The sequence below is a fragment of the Salvelinus namaycush genome, chromosome 18 (assembly GCF_016432855.1).
Source record: "Salvelinus namaycush isolate Seneca chromosome 18, SaNama_1.0, whole genome shotgun sequence".
NCBI lineage: Eukaryota > Metazoa > Chordata > Actinopteri > Salmoniformes > Salmonidae > Salvelinus > Salvelinus namaycush.
Window position 1 is genome coordinate 10,867,852 of NC_052324.1, and position 22,267 is coordinate 10,890,118.

Genomic DNA, 22,267 nt, shown 5'->3' on the forward strand with positions numbered 1-22,267 from the left:
TATTAGCCCATATGTCTCACCCTAATAATTTGGTCTATTTTCACCAACGCGGTATTGTAAACACATCGTTCATGGCCCGGTGTGTCCTTGTTTGCCAACTTTTTTTGTACAGTTTTGACAGTGCTACTGATAGTAGTGTTATATGACGTGTATCTTTTTTGACAGGCAATGTTCAATGTGCCTCACCTTAATAATTTGGTCTATTTTCACCTCCTAATTTCGCCTACTGTTCTAACTTGGTGGTCCACATGTAGCCTATAACCTGTTTTAGAGAAATGTAATCATCGAATATTGCAAGAGCTTTCATTGTCTTCTTATATGCCCCCTTTTTTTATCCTACGGCTCTGACTTGTTGTACAGGGAGTACACGTAAGAACGACCCATGTTCTGAATTCTGTCGCTGTACATTTCAAAGTGCTGAACAAATAGTTATATTGATTACGTCCGTCGTCGCTTTCTCATTAATGTCATAATCGAAATTACGGATTGCCTCTTATCCGCTTGTCGTCCCCTTATGCCATAGTTTGTACGTCTCAACTGTCAGTAGAAGACACATTTGTTTAAGCAAGTCAGCCATATCATCTAAGTAAAAAGAAAAAGCAGTAAATGAGGCTGAATTAACTGTTTCGCTGCCAGACAAGGCGCCGCTGAAAGCCAGGTGTAGCAGTGGTAAGGTGTTGGGACTCTGCTGTGGGGACTCTGCTGTGGGGACTCTGCTGTGGGGACAGCTTTATGTAGGCCCTAACAGTTTGTCGGCACCGTTTGACACCGCTATAGTGCAATTGATGTATTGTTTAGTGTTGTGTTGTATAGTGGCTTAGCTGGCATGCATCCCACTTTTTCTTTTTCCCCACCAAGATGTACATGCTGAAATCACCACTGAGCCCATGTAAAGTCTACCTAAAACATATAAAGCCTACCAAAAACATGTATAGCCTACCCTACATTTGAAGTCCTTCAAAATAGAAACTAGATATCCTAGTGGTAGAAAGTAGAATATAAACTGGATATAGGCTACTGTGGGTGGGGTAGGTTAAATAAATACAACCAAATAGGCCTAATCAAAAAAATAGTGATAAAGGAAACAAAAAACGATAGGCAGAGCATGCCCATAGCTTGTGTCTGAGCAGTACCGGAGCGAAGTCGGAAGGAGAGAAGGCCGTTATTTTTTTTTTTATCTTCTCCAGCCATTCCAGACGAATTACGCCCCGCTCCTCGCTCCACACTCGCCCACTAACATGCTCTGGCATTCAAAAGCAGCACTTGCTTTATGCTATCAAAAGGACAAAAGTAACCATATCAATGGATGGAATCAGTGAATAAATGGCTGCAGCAACCGTCTGATAAGCACAACTGGCGCTGCAAAACAAACAAGACCTAATTACACAAAATAACAATTAAATAGTTTGAACAAGATAATCAGTCATTCAAACGAGATACTAAGTCTTTCTAACAAGATACTAAGTCGCGCTGACGAGATAATTCCAAGAGTCTGATTTATTTTTTTGTTGCCACCGCTTCTATGTGACATGGCAGATAGTGACAGTGCTCTGAGAGACTGCTGCATGTACCTAATATCAAAAGGTTGCTCCAGTTCCTCTGTCACAGTGCTATTGTATTGGGAGATCACACACCCTCCATCTTTCAGGTTTCGAGGTGGTAAATGGGGTTTACCTTTGTGTGACCAGGGTCAAGACCAATCAGCTGTGTTCTTTGGGAGGACAGCCCTTTTCATGGGCTTAGAGGGTAAGATTAAGACAAATTATTATTCTCATTCACGGGTGATCTCCGCACAACGACGGCTTTAGACATTGCCTCAACTCCAAAAGATTTCTCAATATGCCCTTTGAAAAAGACACAGCAGTCGCTGTGTATTTCAGAGGGATGGATGGTTCATGGGCACTTCAATGTCAAGCTGCCAGATTTTTTCTTTGTATTTAGCCTTGTCTATGATGGGCTGCATCCTTATAGCGCACTACTCTTGACCTGGGCCAATAGGGCATAGTGCAATGGCCATAGTACAACGTCGGCCATGTTGGGAATAACTTTCGGTCACTTTTTCACTCTTATCCTTTGTGCATTCCTATTTTTCTGCACTGTGGATATTGCAGGGGTAAATGAAATGCTGTTCACACATACATCTGAAATCATATGTAAGTTAAAAGAAATACAGGTGTTTTTTATGTCATATAGCTTCCTCGGCTAAGAGAGAGACAAACATTTTGTGAAAGTAAAGAACTGCCTTCGATGTACTGTATACAGGGAGTAAGTAAACTTGCTGACCCTATACTCCAAGGCGGGGACCTGAACTGAAGACGGGGGCCCATCCCTCGTTCCGCTGCTCGGAAAAAATTACTTTGATGGACTGTGAGAGAAAGAAAAAGAGAGAAAAACAGAGAGTGAGAGAGAAAGAGGAATAGGGGGAATGGGAAAGAGAGAGAGAATGAGAGAGAGAGAAGGACCTGGCAGTAATGGTCTGAAGATGTGAGTGGTATCATCCAGCCTTCATTCTCAGCATGGAATCTCTAATGGGAAAATCAACCTCTCTGACTCCTCTGTAATTGGATTTAACTGGGTCTCGTGCTGAATCAGAGCCCAGTGGGTAGCTCAAAGCTTGTTAAGATTGGACAAGCATTGCCGGGCTCCCTGGTTGGGGAGAGTGAGGTGGGGGGCTCAGGCAAAAGTAGCCCCCTGACAACTTCTCGGAGTGGAGGGTGGATAATTGAAATGGGCAACATCTGAACATCCATTATGTCTAACTTTACTCTAATGCTGGGAAGCAGCTCCAACTGCCACAAATAGAAGGAAATTGGATCTTTTCATTTCGTCATCGTGTCAGTGGAAACGGACACCTGTGCTTCCCCTTGTGTGTGTGTATTTGTATTTGTGTGTGTGTGTGTGTGTGTGTGTGTGTGTGTGTGTGTGTGTGTGTGTGTTTGCTACTACAGGTTACCATGTTACTGCTCCCTTATAGTCTTTCCCTGTGAATAGCAAATGGGGGGAACACCACAAACAGTCTTCAGGATAAAGTTTTTATTTTAAAAGTTGTCTCTTTTTTATTTCAACTGTGTGTTATTAGGGCAAAAAAGTTGACTAATATGATGTGAGAGAATGATTGGAGTATAAAGGGCCATTATGTTTGTATTCCTTGGCCTTTTGGAGATTATTTTGTGAACATTGGGCATTTCTTGTCAAGCATGTGTAGTTTTCCATTGTGCAAACTCAAAGCAAAGTTTCTTGAATCAACCATTAACAGCATCTGATCAGAGAGCTCTGAGATTTGATATTAGGATTGTATTCATTGGGCCCCAAATGGAAGAAAACGGATTGAAACAGGGATTATCTCAACTTGTCCAATAAGAAACACTCGTTTTTATTTTCTGTTGCTAAACATTTTGCTACGTTTTGCAATGGTGTGCATGAATGAATATGACCCAGTTTGGCATCATGAAAACAGCCTTATGTCGAGCAGGGAGTATTTGCAGCAGCAGTCAGGGACCCTTATGAAATAGTGGTGGCCCGGTAGAACTATAAACTGAGTAGTTTGTAATTAGCCTGTCATTTATCTGTCTAATCAAATATCATTAACAGGACCTATGCTGTGCCAGCAGGGGGTTGCTGTGGTGGTGGTGCTGCTGCTGCAATGACACACACACACACACACACACACACACACACACACACGCACGCTTAACGAGAGCGACTCGGAGGACGGTTGGATTGGATTGTGTTTCTGCATCTTTGTGTTACACCCCATCGAGCTAGTAGACCACTCAGGTAAGCACTGAATAAGATCTCCCTCTCCCTCCACCTCCGTTCTCGACGGCATGAATGATAGATTAAGCAGCTGGGCCTCAGTCTCCCGAGGCTGGGTCAGTGCGATCACGGTGTGGAGGAGCAGAGCACGCAGGTAGACAGCACCACCATACCCTGTGGTAGATCCTTACTGAATGGGTAGATGGGTCACTCAGTAGCGGCTACAGAGGAGAGAGGTCTGTACTGTAAATACACGATTTCGTCAGAATTTGATTTTTGCCAACTAACCGTCAGCACACGTGTGACATAACTCTGGTCCAGAGAGGGTGAAGGAAGAATTTATATCCGACCTGGATGTCATCATCCCATTCCTGAGTTTGACTGAGAACTTACCCACACAGATTTGGAGAATGCAGGTATGCTTCCAATGTACTGTATGTGTACCATTTTGTCTTTTCACAGATAGGATGTTAACTTCTCATAAGGTCTACTGTAAAACATTTGTTGCTGCTCCTTGGCCCCTAAGAGCGTTAACTAGTTTAAATGCTTTACAGTTGAAAGTTTGATTCATGCTAAAAGATAAAATAACCAATGTCATCCACTGTCTGACCGTGTTAGATTTAGAGGGGGGGGGGGGCATAGAGGCCCAGCCAGTGGACCATAGAGAGATAAAGTGCTTACGACAGGAATGGAGGCCCACTCTTTGTTAGTGGGGCGTAACAGGATCGTGTGGGTCAGGTAAAGAGATTGGCTTCCATACCGCGGGGCGGAATAGAAGAAGGGAGGGAGGCAGATTCATTCCATCCTTAGAAGACGGATAGGTTTTCCTGTTTCCTGGCTGAGGAGCCGACTGCCGTGGAGTTGAGTATCTCCTTATGGTCCTGTACATTAGGGCACGCAATGGAAAACGTTTGAACATTTTTTGCAACAGAAAACAAACATTAGTGTTTCGTAGTCCCTCCGTTTCATTCCATTTTCTTCCATTTGGTGCCTAATGTTTTTGACCTATTTTTCACTGGGTCTTGCTAATTTGTTTTCCCCTCCTGCAGTTATCTCTCAAGGGGGGCGAGATGAGGTCAACACCGTCTCAGGTGACGTTGTTTGACACTCTAGACCGAGACGAAGGGGCATCTCTTAATTCATTCATTTACATTTTCATTGGGCGGGCTGCAGCTAGCCTAGCGGTTAGAGCATCAGGCCAGTAACTGCTAAGGTCGCTGGTTCGAAATACCTGAGGTGAAATATCTGGCGATGTGCCCTTCATCAAGGCACTTAAGCCTAATTTGCTCCAGGGGCGTCGCACTACTATGGCTGACCCTGATATAACAACACGTTTCACTTCACCTATCCAGTGCACATGACAATAGAAAATATCATTGTTTTTAAAAGACAATTGGTCCCCTGATCTGACAATGAGTCACTTTTATCGGTCTATAAATTCTGTATAGCCTAAATGGAGAGACACATGGAAAATATATATGTCCATTGAATTATGTTATACTGTGTTAAGTCTGTCTCCAATACAGTTACCTCACAGATCCAGTGTCTTGTACACAGTTATTGGTTTACTGTGGCCACTCTCCAAATACAGGAATTGTGCATCAAGGTAGTTGTATTAACAGTTGTATTTACCACTGTCCATATGATCTGTTATGGAGCTGTACGGTAGACTCCAAAATCCCCCCTGTCTCTGAGCGTTGCACATCATCTGTTTGCACTGCCTTGAGAGATGCTTGTTCCCATGAAGGAATGGGGTGTCACAAATACCCCACACAGCCAACACCGCTACCATCATATTAGTAGATTGATTTTGACGTCTCAAATGGGGTGCCTTCAATGATATTGTTCACCTGTCTCATTGGCTTAAAGTGGGGGGAGAATGCTGAGAGGGGGTTGGTGAGGGTTATTGTTAAGAAGAGGGGGTGGGATTGGGGGGTGGGTTAATGGGGGGGGGGGGGCTCTCATCCGACCAGCCCCCCTCCATCCATGAGGCCCCATGTGAGGAGAGTAATGAAGTCCAAATTGCAGCACAGGATTGCTTGGAACAAGCCCCTATTGTCCGCCCCCAGGGCACACTAAATGAGTGTCACAGCAAACAGCGGGACACAGACCGTTACTGCACTATTTAGTCTGCCCCGTTGTCTCAAGACGGCCCCATTTCAGAGGGTTCTCAGATCAGACAAATACTGCCCCCTCTCCCTCATTCCCTCCCTCCTTTGCCCTCACCCTTCCTCTGTCCAATCGACCCCCCTTCTCACCCAAACATAGGGCAAATCTTCTCTATTGTGCTTTGACTGGCCAGCATGAAATTGATTGTGACATTAAATGTTTTCTAATGAATAATTACTGAATGGATATGCTGGGGGAATATATGTAATGGATTGTAGACTGCATTTTAAAAACCTTATTTTTGTCTCTGCTCTGTGGTATTTACAGGACAAAAACACTTGGCCTTTCTCAGAAGTAATGAGGGCTATGGAATAGGAAGGGGGACTTGGGGGTGGGGGACTAAGGGCTTTGTGTCAATTACATCCAATGGATTATCTTTTTAAAATGTTTAAATGAGAGCTGAGAATCAAAGGATTTCTGCCTTCCAAAGAAGGAGAAAAAAAAAAAAAGCTGGGAAAAAAACCTTTGGACCAAGTGTTGGTGTTGAGAATGCAAAACAGATTGGTGGAATTTTTCCCACTCTGCTTTCTCAAATGTGCCGCTGTTTTGTCGTTCCCCTGTTCCATTTGCACAGGGTGAGGGTGGTGGTTTACGGGCCGCTGGCCGACGCCTCCGTACTATGTGCTCTGTAGCAGTCATTAGCTTCTGTCTGTAGACTACCTCTGCACAATCAGAGGGCTCTGCTTCAAAGCCCCATGAGACACACAGAGCCCTCGTTTCAATAGAGCTAACAGCTAACTTAGCTTTTTCTGCTGATTTCACACCTCCGCTGGGTAACCAAGGACCCCTCTGCAACTTGACTTAAATATACAATATGGAGGTGTAGCTGCTAATTGTTTACATCAAATGTTGGCTGTATGGTTATACAGTACACATGATATACATATGCTATAATATTAATCCATTTCTTATCTCATGAAAGCACACAAATCCTTAGTTTTAGTTTTAGATTTTGCTCATGGAGTGGAGAGGTGTGCCTCGTTCTGTCCAATTAATTTATGGACAATATTCAAGTTTTGTATAGCATCTTAAATTCATCCTTCTTATCCATCCACTTTTGTTTGGATGCCTGTAAAAAATAATGTATAACTACATAAAAACATCCATAAAATGCATTCATAAGCAGTACAATAATACATTTATAAAACGCTTATCTTCTTCATTCTTCCAGTCCTTATGTAGGTACCCTTCAAATCAAGTGTTATTGCCGTGTGCTTGCCTGTAGGGGTGTGCCCAGGGTCAGCTGGACATGGAGGGGGCTCTGACCGCACGGGACCGCGTGGGGATCCAGGACTTTGTCCTGCTGGACGCCCACACCAGCGAGACTGCTTTCCTAGACAACCTGAAGAAACGCTTCATTGAGGACCTAATCTATGTGAGTTTGGAAGAGGTCGACTTAGTACCAACATTTCATAACATACATATCATGATGTATAACGACACCACTTGCCGACTCTATTTGTTGCAATAGTTGAAGGAAAGATATATAATCAGCAACATTCTGGGAAACATTTAGCGAATGTACAACTATCAACTTACAGATATTAACCAGGTTTTTCTTCACATGAAGACCTATATAGGCACTCTGCTAGTGTCTGTGAACCCCTACAAAGAGTTGAACATCTACAGTAAAAAACAGATGGATATATACATGGGCGTCAACTTTTTTGAGCTTCCACCGCATATGTGAGTGTCATATAATTAGCATGCCAATGTGTGTGTGTGTGTGTGTTTTTGCATGTCTGTTTGCAAATCTTTTTGATTGTCAGTTGTGAGAGGATATGCCAAACCACTGGATAAACCCACACATGGTATACTGGTCATTCTAAAGAAGTGGTAGAAATTGGGGGCTGATTTTTTTTCCAAATTTGTATCCTATTCCTACACATCTTCCAACTTATGTCAGGTAGACATACATACTACTCACACACTTTGTTTGTATTGCATATTTGAAATATTTACCTGAATTCCATACCACCCCACAAAATTTGTCACTACCGAAACATAATGACAAATCTGCAATGAAGGGAGAACCATGCACAGTAGTGATCAGTTGTATAAACCTTCTATTACAGAGACATTTTTAGAAATGTTATTTACATAACAAATTTACAAAATAGTGAAAACATACTTTTTAAACAGATTTTCAAAACCTTTAAATAGAATTTACAGAAATATGATTTTTATTGTTGTCTTTAAAATGTTTAATGTTGATTTTATGAATCTGAAACTTGTTGATTGATTGAATTACTTATGCATCTAATTAATTATGTTGTTAGATGTTTATCTGTCTTTACCTGTCTTTATTTTTGCAAAATAACAGGTGTTTCAGTGTCAAGTGTCAGTCAGATAAATGGAGGACTGTAGATGGATATAACACATTTTAGTATAGACATTGCAAATTGAGGGCTTCCACCATTTAAAAGTAATCTACTGGGTGGAAATTCCTATGGCTTGGGAGTGATCAGCCGATGATCAGAGACCATTGTCTTCTTCAAATTGGGATGCCTATGGTTTGTAAACCAAAGACTAAAGTAATATCCAGAAGCCAAGACCAAAATGTATACCAAAACATTAGTCCCAAGATCCAGACCCAGACCAAGTGAGTTGAGACCATTACAAGTTAAAAAACAAATGTATGTGGTCTTGAGTGGTTTCAACACGAAGACCAATAAATCAAGGGTCCATGGGCACTTTCTTCAATTGTAAGAAAGTAAATTAGAGTAAACTCAAGTACAGTACAGTAGAGTACAGTAGGGTACAGTACAGTATAGTAGAACATAGTATAGTAGAGTACAGCAGAGTAGGCTACAGTACAGTAGAGAAGAACACAGTACAGTAGAGTCGAGTACAGTACAGTAGAGCCGAGTACAGTAGAATACATTAGAGCACAGTGCAGTATATCACATAATAGAAATCAATGTTTGGGCTCTTCGAAGAATGGAATCCCCCCGCTGGCTATGCATCTCAATACTTGACACTTTTTCCTGAAGTGTGCACTTGCCCACTACCCACATGGTGGTCCTCTTTTTTGACTTATTTTGGAATACCAGTAGCTTAAGAAACAGGAAAAAGTCTCTGCACATTTCCAGTCAGATGCTAATTTATTTAAATTATAGCTGAGCTTTAATTAAAAGATAGTGGGACAGATAAGGCCACACAGCGAGCTAGAGGTAATGTTGTATTCTAAAGTACCCAAAAGGGTCACTGGATGTCATAATATCAGATGAATTACAAGATAGTACAGTACATGTTATAGATTTATTTCTACTAGAACAAAACACATGTACACGAGGAATACCCATAGCTAACATATGGCTGGCTATCTTTCATCAGGACAGATGTACATCCCAGCAAACCATACATGACATATTTCTATAGGTGTTTGGTAGTGACACTTTTAAAAAAATACATAAAGATTTACCAACTTGCTCACTAATCTTCTCCAAAATATTGGCAGGCAGACTACTCACCATATTTGTAGGGGTGTGGCTTAAGGCACATTCCGTTTACACTATTTTAATGTGTGTTTCGGTGGGGCTGCATTTCTTTGACAATGATGTTTAAAAATGAACAAAACTACTTATTAGATCAGTATGTTTCAATGTAATAAAATAACAACTCAATATGTTCTACTGAAGTAAAAGTGTTAATACAAATTTTAAATCATTAATAGCTTCATCTTCAAACATGAAGTACAGGAGCCAGGGTTTGGGACAACCACCTCTCAATGTAAATAGGTGTATAAACAACGACTTTGTACTATATTATGTTAATAATATGTTTATTATTGCCTTGAATTGAATTAGAATGCATCATGATGCAAATAAATGTCCGACATTTGGAGACTTAACTGTTTTGTTAAATCGTTTTTTTTTGGGGGGGGGGGGGGGGGGGGGGGACTGCAATTTGCACCACTTCTGTAGAATCCTCCATATACAACATGTACACAGTGTTTATACGGCTGTCTGACAAAATACCAGAGGTGGATCCAGGCCTAAAGCATGGGAGCAGCATATACCATCATTGCATCGTTGAAGAAATTTGAAATCTGGAATGTGAATATACATTTCACTAGACACACTATATTTCCGTAGTTTTGCCCTGGCGGACAACGCCTACCATACCATGCTGACTGAGGCCAACAACCACTTCATCCTCATCTCTGGGGAGAGTGGTGCCGGCAAGACCGAGGCTTCCAAGAAGATCCTGCAGTACTACGCTGTTAGCTGCCCCAGTACCACCCTACTGGACAGCGCCAGGGACCGGATGCTGTTGTCCAACCCTGTGCTGGAGGTCTGATCGGACAGTTCCCATCATTCACTGTTATCACACATCTGGTCAGATCTTGTCCCAAATCTGTTTGTGTTGTCTCGCCGTTGTGCTGTGCTGTGGTCATTGCCATCATGGCTATATAGTACAAACAGATCTGGGACCAGGCTATCACACACCCTGGATTACATAGTTTAGTTTGGGGTGACAGGTAGCCTAGTGGTTAGAGCGTTGGACTTGTAACCGAAAGGTTGCCAGATCCAATCCCCGTGCTGACAAGGTAAAAATCTGTCGTTCTGCCCCTGAACAAGGCGTTAACCCCCTGTTCCTAGGCCGTCATTGAAAATAATAATTTGTTCTTAACTGACTTGCCTAATAATTTTTTTAAATGTTTTTTAGTTAACCTCTCAGTGACTAACACCTTTGTGTTTCCTCCTCAGGCTTTCGGCAACTCCAAAACACTAAAGAATGACAACTCTAGCCGCTTCGGGAAGTACATGGATATCCAGTTTGACATCCAGGTAAGGATGGATGGAGGCTATGGGCTTATGTTCTTAAAGTAAGCAGGAGACATACCAGGGTATTGTTTCTTTCAAATATTTTTGCTGCGCTTTATTGCGCAATGGAGAAAAATTGCAATCCCCACCCATCTGACACTCCAGATAAGCTCAATCACAGGCTCAAAAGACAAAAAAGAATACCACCACTACTTCAACCCAGGGCCCATATTCACAAAGCTTGTTAGAGTAGGAGTACTGATCTAGGATCAGTTTTGCCATTATATTGAATAAGAGGGGTGACCTGATCTCGATCAGCACTCCTACTCTGAGACGATTTGTCAATACAGGTCCAGGTCTGGTAAGCAGTTGTGCTGAGGCTAATTGGATCATTAATCATTGTCACATATCTGGCACTCTCAGGGGGATGCAGTGGGGGGGCACATCCTGAGCTACCTGCTGGAGAAGTCCAGAGTGGTCCACCAGAACCACGGAGAGAGGAACTTCCACATCTTCTATCAGCTGGTGAAGGGAGGAGAGGAGGACCTGCTGCATCAGCTAGGCCTCGAGAGCAACTGCCAGCACTACAGCTACCTGGTGCAAGTATGGGCTACCACTGTGGTCAACTGATGTGCTAGCTCGGACTAGGCTAACTGGTGCATGCATGGGCAACCACTGTAGTCCGCTGACGGGCTAGCCAGAGCTAGGCCAACTGGTGGGTGCCATGCATGGGTGCCACTATAATGTTGACTCCCTCTCTCAAAAAGGGCGAGTGTGCCAACGTGACCTCAATCAATGACAAGAATGACTGGAAGACAGTGAGAAACGCCCTGTCCGTCATCGACTTTGATGAGAGTGACATACAAGTGAGTTGCTGTCACACTGCTTGTGGAAACAGCTTTTGTGATGACATTCATTCAATTGCTTATTGTGCTATACTGTGCGCTACTGCGCTGTACATCGTTTTGCTTTACTACTACGCTGGCCACCACCTCAACCCTAACCCTAACCCCCACGTCTCCATTCTCCACAGCACCTGTTAGGGGTCATAGCAAGCGTCCTCCACTTAGGGAACGTGCAGTTTGAGCCTGACAGCAAAGGCTACGCCACGTTGAGCAACAGCGCTGAGCTCCGCTGGGTTTCAACAGTAAGCCTTGTTAGTCATTAGACACTCCACAACAACACCATGCCAATGCTTTGCAGACTTTGTGTTGTGTGTGATCATCTGCAGTTGCTGGGCGTCAATGTTCAAGTGCTGCAGGAGGGGCTGACATCCAGGAAGATTGAGGCCAAAACGGATGAGGTGAGAATGAGAAGAGGGGTGGTGAATGACTAAATGAATAAATTAATGTCAAGAGAGAAGGCAGGGACTACACTCACTAATAATAGACATTTCTAACTTAACTCACTTGTCAGGTAGTTGTTAATGTGTGCCTTCTTTTTCATCAACATCCAGGTGCTCAGCCCATTCACAGTGGACCATGCCATCTATGCCAGAGATGCCCTCGCCAAAGCCATCTATGGACGCACCTTCACCTGGCTGGTCAATAAAATCAACGACTCCATGGAAAATAAGGTTAGCAGATACAGTAAGTGAAAAGCACATGTCAAGATAAAACAGGAGCATTGGTGATCCGTGTGAACGACCACAGTTTCCTGAAATCTTTTTGACAGGACTCGTCAAGGAAGACAGTAATTGGTCTCCTAGACATATATGGCTTTGAAGTTTTCTATGTCAACAGGTAGGTGGAACTAAGTTGTGCAATACATTGTAGAAAACTACTGGGCTACATTTTAATGCGCACTTCAATTGAAATATGTTTTCTGTCAATTCCAGTTTTGAACAGTTCTGTATAAACTACTGCAACGAGAAACTGCAGCAGCTTTTCATCCAGCTGACCTTGAAGTCGGAGCAGGAGGAGTACGAAGCAGAGAGCATTGGGGTAAACGTAATTTACTCACACGTCGATATTTGTCTATTCTATTCTTTTAGGTTCTATTCGGTTCTGTTTCGTCAACACGTGTAATGTGGCATTTTTACCTTGTCTAAGTATTACTTTGGCATTATAGTTATTGTTGAATCATGCAATGCCTTCCCACTGGGAACAAACTGGATAAATCAATGTTGTTTCATCATCATTTGTCAACTTATTGTGACGTGGAATTTACGAGGAAAATACATAGGATTTTTTTTTAAAGTCATCAACCTGCTGCAGTTTCAACTGTTGTTTTGAAGGTGAAATTTCACCCACAGGATTATGTCATCGTGATAACCAATTTTCAACACAGACAAACCTTTCATAAAATGTGTTGAATTTGTACATTTAAAACAACGTCAGATCTTCAACGTAATATCCACTATAAGAAAACAAACTATACTGAGCAGCAACTCCTACTGGAGAGTTGATCCTTCTACAACTAGCTTTGGTTGATTTCAAGTGGAATTCTACAAGTTAATTTAAAAAAGACAGTGCCTTCAGAAAGTATTCATACCTGTCACGTTCCTGACCCGTTTTCTGTTATTTTGTATGTGTTTGACGGTCAGGGCGTGAGTTTGGGTGGGTAGTCTATGTTATGTGTTTCTATGTTTGTTAAAGGGTGACCTGATATGGTTCTCAATTAGAGGCAGGTGGTTTTCATTTCCTCTGATTGAGAGCCATATTAAGGTAGGTGTTTTCACATTGATTGTTGTGGGTGGTTGTCTCCTGTGTCTGTGTCTATGTTGCGCCACACGGGACTGTTTCGGTTTGTTTGTCCGTTCGTTCGTTTTGTGTAGTCATTTTTCCTGTTCGTGCGTTCTTCGTTTCATGTAAGTTCTTACGTCCAGGTCTGTCTACATCGGTTTTGTTATTTTGTTTATATTCAAGTATAGTTCGTTTTTTGTCTTGTTAAATAAATATAATGTCAAACTACCACGCTGCATATTGGTCATCTGATCCGTCTCGCCTCTCCTCGTCTGAGGAGGAGGACGAAGTAGAGAATCGTTACAATACCCCTTGATGTTTGCCAAATTTTGTTGTGTTACAAATTGGGATTAAAATGTATTAAATTCTTCTTTTTTTTTCTCAACAATCTAAATAAAAAACTGTAATGTCAAAGTGGACGAAACTCCAATGGTAAGCTACTCCAGTGTGTATTTGGCCTTGAGTTTTAGGTTATTGTCCTGGTGAAAGATGAATTCGTCTCCCAGTGTCTGTTGGAAAGCAGACTGAACCAGGTTTTCCTCTAGGATTTATTTTTATCAACAACAAAAAACTCCCAAGTACTTGCCAATGACGAGCATATTCATAACATGATGCAGCCACCACTGTGCTTGAAAATATGAAGAGTGGTACTCAGTGTTGTACTTGATTTGCCCAAAATAGCAAGTAATGATAGGACGCATGGGGAGTGAGTAGTTCCGTTTGTACCAACAAAACTGTGGCTATATGTAGAAACCAGACAACAAAGTTTACAGTAAGCCTCTAAAATCTCTAAATCAACATATCCCCAAGCAACTGGGAAAGCATGAGTGATAAGTTATGTACAACAGCGAACCAATCAGTTGGTAAAACGGAGCGGTGACACGAATCCAAACAACTTCTACAATTTGTTATTACAAAAGTAGATTTGCTCGAAAAGAAAGTAGAGTCTATCGTGTCAGACACGCACAAACAAGGCATTTGAATGAATGAACAAGATAACAAAATGTGTCTTTTGGAAACAAAGTTGCAAACATTAGAAGATGAATTGGACCAGCAAGAAAATAGAATTAGACGAAACAACATGAGAGTATTGTCCTTACCGGAAGACGAGGAAAAAGGTGACCATTCCAGCTATGTGGTCAAACTGATATCAGAGGAACTTCACGTGGCTATATCACCAGAAGATCTGGAACGATGCCACAGGATCGGCATGAAACAAAATAACGCTAAATACCCAAGCATGGTAATCTTCAAACTGTGGAACTATCAAACCAAAATAAGCATTCTGAGGTCACAGGGGGGAAAGGAGATCAAAATCCCCCATTCGATTCGTCCAGGACCTGTCTGCTAAGCTGAAAGAGAGACGCCAGGAATACATTCCGATCAGACAGTCACTGGAGGAAAAGGGGATCAAGCCTCAGCTCTGTTCCCAGCAGTGCAGTTGGTATGGAAGGGAACGCAAAGGATGGAATTCACAAGTGCCAATGAAGCCCTAGTTACAAGAAACCTTCCCAGTTGAAGGAGAAGAGCCCCCTGCTCCGAGAAGCGGACGAAGTAGGAAAAAACAATGAGTGCACTAGGCTACATACAGGGATGCCTAAGACCAGCTTATTGTACATTGAGACCATATCCTTTCCCCCTCCCCCCAATACAATCTACAGTCGTGGCCAAAAGTTTTGAGAATGACACAAATATTAATTTTCACAAAGTCTGCTGCCTCAGTTTGTATGATGGCAATTTGTATATACTCCAGAATGTTATGAAGAGTGATCAGATGAATTGCAATTCATTGCAAAGTCCCTATTTGCCATGCAAATGAACTGAATCTCCCAAAAAACATTTCCACTGCATTTCAGCCCTGCCACAAAAGGACCAGTGAGAATCATGTCGGGTTTCTCTCGTTAACACAGGTGTGAGTGTTGACGATGACAAGGCTGGAGATCACTCTGTCATGCTGATTGAGTTCAAATAACAGACTGGAAGCTTCAAAAGGAGGGTGGTGCTTGGAATCATTGTTCTTCCTCTGTCAATCACTGTTACCTGCAAGGAAACACGTGCCGTCATCATTGCTTTGCACAAAAAGGGCTTCACAGGCAAGGATATTGCTGCCAGTAAGATTGCACCTAAATCAACCATTTATTGGATCATCAAGAACTTCAAGGAGAGCGGTTCAATTGTTGTGAAGAAGGCTTCAGGGCGCCCAAGAAAGTCCAGCAAGGGCCAGGACCGGCTCCTAAAGTTGATTCAGCTGCGGGATCGGGGCACCACCAGTACAAAGCTTGCTCAGGAATGGCAGCAGGCAGGTGTGAGTGCATCTGCACGCACAGTGAGGCGAATACTTTTGGAGGATGGCCTGGTGTCAAGAAGGGCAGCAAAGAAGCCACTTCTCTCCAGGAAAAACATCAGGGACAGACTGATATTCTGCAAAATGTACAGGGATTGGACTGCTGAGGACTGGGGTAAAGTCATTTTCTCTGATGAATCCCCTTTCCGATTGTTAGGGGCATCCGGAACAAAGCTTGTCCGAAGAAGACAAGGTGAGCGCTACCATAAGTCCTGTGTCATGCCAACATTAAAGCATCCTGAGACCATTCATGTGTGGGGTTGCTTCTCAACCAAGGGAGTGGGCTCACTCACAATTTTGCCTAAGAACATAGCCATGAATAAAGAATGGTACCAATACATCCTCCAAAAGCAACTTCTCCCAACCATCCAGGAACAGTTTGGTGATGAACAATGCCTTTTCCAGCATGATGGAGCACCTTGCCATAAGGCAAAAGTGATAACTAAGTGGCTCGGGGAACAAAACATCGATATTTTGGGTCCATGGCCAGGAAACTCCCCAGACCTTAATCCCATTGAGAACTTGTGGTCAATCCTCAAGAGGCGGGTGGACAAACAAAAACCCACAAATTCTGACAAACTCCAAGCATTGATTATGCAAGAATGGGCTGCCATCAGTCAGGATGTGGCCCAGAAATTAATTGACAGCATGCCAGGGCGGATTGCAGAGGTCTTGAAAAAGAAGGGTCAACACTGCAAATATTGACTCTTTGCATCAAATTCATGTAATTGTCAATAAAAGCCTTTGACACTTATGAAATGCTTGTAATTATACTTCAGTATTCCATAGTAACATCTGACAAAAATATCTAAAGACACTGAAGCAGCAAACTTTGTGGAAATTAATATTTGTGTCATTCTCAAAAGTTTTGGCCACGGCTGTATACTCTACTCCCCAAATAACCGTTCTTCTCCATGAAGTAACAATAGAAGTAGCCGATGCCAATGGGCTACATGGACACTGAAAATACAAGGGGGACATGTATTTCAATAACTGTTCTATGGATGTGTGTGTGCGTTTGTGTGTTTGTGTATATAAATGGGAGTTTGAGGGAAGAGGTGAGGGATGGTGAATATGAATGTGTAAGAGGGTGGGAGAGAATGGGTGTGTGGATCCATAGGGTATATGTTGGGCAGGAATGATGGAGAATGGATGAATAAGTCGATGGATGGATGGGTGTAAGTGTGGCTGAGAGGTAGGGAGGGTGGGAAAAGATGAGAGGTTGGGACAAGCTTGGCTTGGATGGGTAAGGATGGGCAAGGATGGGAGGTAGGGACAAGCATGGCTTGGGTGGGCAAGGATGGAAGGTTGGGACAAGCTTGGCTTGGGTGGGTAAGGATGGGAGGTTGGTACAAGCATGCCTTGGGTGGGGTAAAGGGACTAGAAAACAGGGAGAGTGAGGTAGAGAGGGATGGGTTTGGCTTGGGAGAGAGAAAAATAAGGATTTAACGATGCAACAATGTATACATATTTTAATTTTTTTGCAAACCTGATGTAAAATGAATAAGAGTTCTGGACAGATTAGGAGATGTTGAGTAATTATTATTCCTTGTTTGTCTTTATAGCTCAGATGGTGGTTATTGGTGAGAGTGGAGCGGGGCTCTGTCCGAGGGAGGCCTGATTCACGCAGTCTCCTCTGAACAGTTGATGTTGAGATGTGTCTGTTACTTGAACTCTGTGAAGCATTTATTTGGGCTGCAATTTCTGAGGTACAGTTAACTCTAATGAACTTATCCTCTGCAGCAGAGGTAACTCTGGGTCTTCTTTTCCTGTGGTGGTCCTCATGAGAGCCAGTTTCATCATAGCACTTGATGGTTTTTGTGACTGCACTTGAAGAAACTTTCAAAGTTCTTGACATTTTCTGGATTGACTAACCTTCATGTCTTAAAGTGATGATGGACTGTCATTTCTCTTTGCTTATTTGAGCTGTTCTTGCCATAATATGGACTTGGTCTTTTACCAAATAGAGCTATCTTCTGTATACCACCCCTACCTTGTCACAACACAACTGATTGGCTCAAACGCATTAAGAAGGAAAGAAATTCCACAAATGAACTTTTAACAAGGCACACCTGTTAATTGAAAAGCATTCCAGGTAACTATCTCATGAAGCTGTTTGAGAGAATTCCAGGAGTGTGCAAAGCTGTTATCAAGGCAAAGGGTGGCTACTTTGAAGAATCTCAAATCTATTTGGATTTTTTAAACACCTTTTTGGTTACTACATGATTCCATATGTGTTATTTCATAGTTTTGATGTCTTCACTATTATTTTACAATGTAGAAAATACAAAAAATGAAGAAAAACCCTTGAATGAGTAGGTGTGTCCAAACTTTTGACTGGTACTGTATGTACAATGACATAATCCACAAACTTTTGGTACAGAGGAGTTGGATCTTAAAAGCCCTAAAAAGGCATAGTGCCTCAAATTACAAAGAAGTACGTTGCATTATGTTTTTTGTACGTTTTCTGTTAAATGTCCACTCAGCCCACATGCTCACATGCTTTATGTATGTAATGTATACAATAACTATGTGTTCATACTTTAACTCTCCCATACCATGGAATGCCCACCACCCTCATATGATATGTCTGCTAAAATGTTTTACCTGGTTCTTTAATGATAGACGGAACAGACAAAGAAGGTTCAATTTGATTTTATACAGGACCAACAACTTATTGCATGGAATGTGCACGGGCTCCAAAAAAAAAGAGAAGCCTATTGTTCATATACACTCAAAGTGATTGTCAGAAGATGTGGTTTTCCTGCAAATGTTACATTTAAAAAAAGGAGAAATGCAATATTTAAAGAGGAGCTGGGTTGGAGAGGCCTATGCTGCCACCTACTGTAGTAACAGCAGAGGTGTAGGCATCCTGATAAATAAGAATAGGTACTTTTCCCGTATATCCCAACACAAAGACCAAGAAGGCCATTTTTCTAACATTGAATTGTACCTGATATGGTGAAAAATACACATTATTTCCATTGTATATCACACCAGGGGCAAATCTTTTTTTGTTGTTGATAGAATTCAAGCTATATCAGATCAAATCCAGACAGGAACTATTATTTTAGCAGGTGATCTAAAGCATAACGTACATTCGATAAGATTGGCAGACGTAGCAATAAAAAAGGCACATTCAAGGGACCTCCAAAGAGGCTGAAAAATTCCATCTCTACAAATAATTTACAGGACACCTGGAGATTACTATTCCCAACTACAAAAGACTACTCCTATTTTTATCAAAGTAAGAAAAGCTATTCAAGAATTGAATACATTTCTTTTCCCAAAAATGCTTTCAACAACATTCCATGATATAGTGATATTGAATCATTCCATACGCTTTCAAATGAAGGCCAGGCTGTTAGGAAGGGTAATGCAACCCCTGGGCCAGACTACACTCAATCATAGGACCTACTGAAGAGATGAGTCTTCAGTAAAGACATAAAGGTCGAGACAGAGTTTGCGTCTCTCACATGGATAGGCAGACCATTCCATAAAAATTGAGCTCTATAGGAGAAAGCCCTGCCTCCAGCTGTTTGCTTAGAAATTCTAGGGACAATAAGGAGGCATGTGTCTTGTGACCGTAGCGTACGTGTAGGTATTTACGTGAGATCCAAATCAGAGAGATGCCTGACAGGCAGCACTGTCTCCCAGTCTGAATGTCACCCCCAAGACCACAGCCAATCGCATGCAAGGAACAACACAGCTAACTTGGCTAGTTTTGTGAGCTAGGTAGTCAAACTAACAACCAGCACAGATAAAAAGCTAGCTAGCTAACAAGACTACCTAGCTAGCTAGCTAGCTCACTCACAAGACTAGCCAAGTTAGCTGCGTTGTTGCTTGCATGAGATCGGCTGTTGTCTTGGGGGTGGCACACAGCCTGATATGCATCATTCAGGACTTAAATGCCTCATGAGGGCTTAGATGCTCCACGAGCTTTTAACTCAAGATAAGGGACATTTAGCTTGCTAACATTCTAACTTAGAAACTGATAATGAACTCCAAACACAAATGAAAGCATGGTGTTAGCATGAAAGGTACCATTGCTTAGCGTAGCAATCAATAAAAACGTATGCGCTGATCCATTGTGGGCTCTGCCGCTTCAGCCATAGTATTATTGTCAATCCATCATCAATATGTCCACACTCCTATTTATAGAGTTTATTTTGTGATCTTGACAAAACAACTTTTTTAATGTCACGATCATGAGATAAATAAGTTGTGATCTCGACATAATGAAGGAATTTATTTATTTATTCATGTATCCTTTCTGGACTTCCGTATGTTACATTGTAAATACACATGTAATTACACTGTAATAAGGACCTCTGAAAATGAAGTGTTAGCGCTTTTAAATGTTTGAAAGCACAGTGATAAAAAAGTTAGGTGACAACCTAACCAACATTTTTTACATTGATTTTCCATAGGAATTTGGTCGTTTTTTAGATGGTTGAAAGCATAGTGATAACACATTGGGAATTCAACAAACTTTCGGCTGTCTTTTTGATGTTGTAATCTCATTGATCACGTAACAACCAAATATTTCCCAATTGTCAACGTTGAAATGACGTGGTGTGCCCAGTGGGTTGTGTATGTTTCTGTTGAGTTTGACTCGGGTAGTATTCCCCTCACTTACCCATGTTTTCCTATCACCTACTTCCTTTCCTCTTCAGTGGGAGCCTGTCCAGTTCTTCAACAACAAGATTATCTGTGACCTAGTGGAGGAGAAACACAGGGGCATCATCTCAGTGCTAGTGAGGACACACAAACAGCATCCTATTCCCTATCTAGTGCACTACGTTTGATCAGGGCCCATAGGGCTCTGGGCAAAAGAAGTGCACTACATACGGAATAGGGTGCCATTCTGGACGCCCATAAGACTGAACCCATACAGTAACATGATGCATCCTATTGGTCTTGGAAAGGACATAGGCTGAAATGAAATGGCGAGCGGTGATAATCCTGTTACTTTCTCAGGATGAAGAGTGCCTGAGGCCTGGAGAGGCCACTGACCTCACGTTTCTGGAGAGGCTTGAGGAAAAATTAGACAGTCACCCTCATTTCGTCACGTGAGTGTAGCTACCTCCCCTCTCTCCCGGCCCCACAGTCCTGCATATGTACATGTTGACCACGCACAACCCTTCTCAAGGATATACAATGGTGTAACTTTATCACTTAAGTCAACCTCCCTTATCACTTAAGCCCAAAGCCTTAAACATTTTGCTGATAGACCTGTTATTGTCCCACCCTGTGAGTCGACACAATGAGCTAAGGCTCTGTCCTTAAATTCCTCTCACTCTTCATCCCTCTCTCCATCCCATTGACTGCAGGCACAAGCTGGCTGACAAGAAGACACGTAAGACGCTGGAGAGAGACGACTTTCGCCTTCTGCATTACGCCGGGGAGGTCACCTACTGCGTTGTGGGTAAGGGAAACCATGGTCTCAGGCCCAGTGGTGGCATTACTCTGCTCCTCAATGTCCCTACATGTCCTACTACTAGATCTCACTGCCACTCTCACGTGTCCCTTCCCACTCAGGACACTCTCTCACATGTGGTTATTGTTGTTGTTTGTGTCATCCCAGGGTTCCTCAACAAAAACAATGACCTGTTATACAGAAACATCAAAGATGTGAGTCTGCAGGTTTCTACTCATGTATTATGTGAGACGGGGAAGAGAGGAAGGGACTCTTCAATTGGTTCCTTAATTATTTACTCTCCTGTAGACTTAAATAATAGAGGAGGAGGGGAATGCAGTGAATTTGGCCAATGGGTCTTGAGTATACACTTGGTGTGTGTGTGTGTGTGTGTGTGTGTGTGTGTGTGTGTGTGTGTGTGTGTGTGTGTGTGTGTGTGTGTGTGTGTGTGTGTGTGTGTGTGTGTGTGTGTGTGTGTGTGTGTATTTATCCCATAGAGATCCTATTAAATTACTAGAGGGGCTATGTCATAAACCCTCAAAGTTCCAGAATGAGAGGAAAATGGCAGCCATATTGGTCAGGGAGAAATCCAAACTAGTCTAATTGGAATAAATGGCAGGAGAGGCATAATCCTGATTTTACTTATGCAGGAAAATGAAAGTAAGGCATGTGATATATCAGAAATTGTGTAATATAATTATTGTCAATCTAAAATATTGTAATATAATTATAAATACAGTTTATATGGGTATTATACAAATGTACTGTATAAATAGCCTCTATGTATATATGTAAACAGACCATAAATGACTACATTTGTGCTTTTATATGATACAATATCATTACTTGTTGCATTTACAACTTGTCTAAGTCCTATCATCAACTGATTTCAGCTGAGGATTGACTGCATTGTTCGAATGGAATGTTGGCATATTGGCAGTTAATAAAAAAAATGTATGGAATCATTCCTCTAAAACTGGCTAGCTAACATACAGTGCTGATCAATTCTTCAAATTCTTTATTTTACACAATATCTTATCACAGCACTGGCACCTCCTTGACCAAAACGGCTGACCTTTATCCAATCATCAGGTTCATGTCCATTCTGTTATTTTAATTCCTAATT

General features: G+C 42.1%; 1 protein-coding gene across 1 annotated transcript in view; it reads left to right on the top strand.

Annotated features, from left to right (window-relative positions):
- The first annotated feature begins 7,171 nt into the window (after positions 1–7,171).
- The window catches only part of LOC120063535 (unconventional myosin-Ih-like), a 42,474-nt gene continuing 27,378 nt past the window's right edge, over positions 7,172–22,267 (top strand). Inside the window, exons 1-15 of the mRNA XM_039013899.1 lie at positions 7,172–7,300; positions 7,496–7,611; positions 10,023–10,221; positions 10,638–10,718; positions 11,118–11,297; positions 11,462–11,560; positions 11,728–11,841; positions 11,926–11,997; positions 12,151–12,270; positions 12,369–12,436; positions 12,532–12,637; positions 20,399–20,479; positions 20,703–20,794; positions 21,056–21,150; positions 21,310–21,356. Of these exons, the coding sequence (XP_038869827.1) occupies positions 7,175–7,300; positions 7,496–7,611; positions 10,023–10,221; positions 10,638–10,718; positions 11,118–11,297; positions 11,462–11,560; positions 11,728–11,841; positions 11,926–11,997; positions 12,151–12,270; positions 12,369–12,436; positions 12,532–12,637; positions 20,399–20,479; positions 20,703–20,794; positions 21,056–21,150; positions 21,310–21,356 (1,596 nt within the window). The 5' untranslated portion in view covers positions 7,172–7,174. The remainder of the gene's footprint in view (positions 7,301–7,495; positions 7,612–10,022; positions 10,222–10,637; positions 10,719–11,117; positions 11,298–11,461; positions 11,561–11,727; positions 11,842–11,925; positions 11,998–12,150; positions 12,271–12,368; positions 12,437–12,531; positions 12,638–20,398; positions 20,480–20,702; positions 20,795–21,055; positions 21,151–21,309; positions 21,357–22,267) is intronic.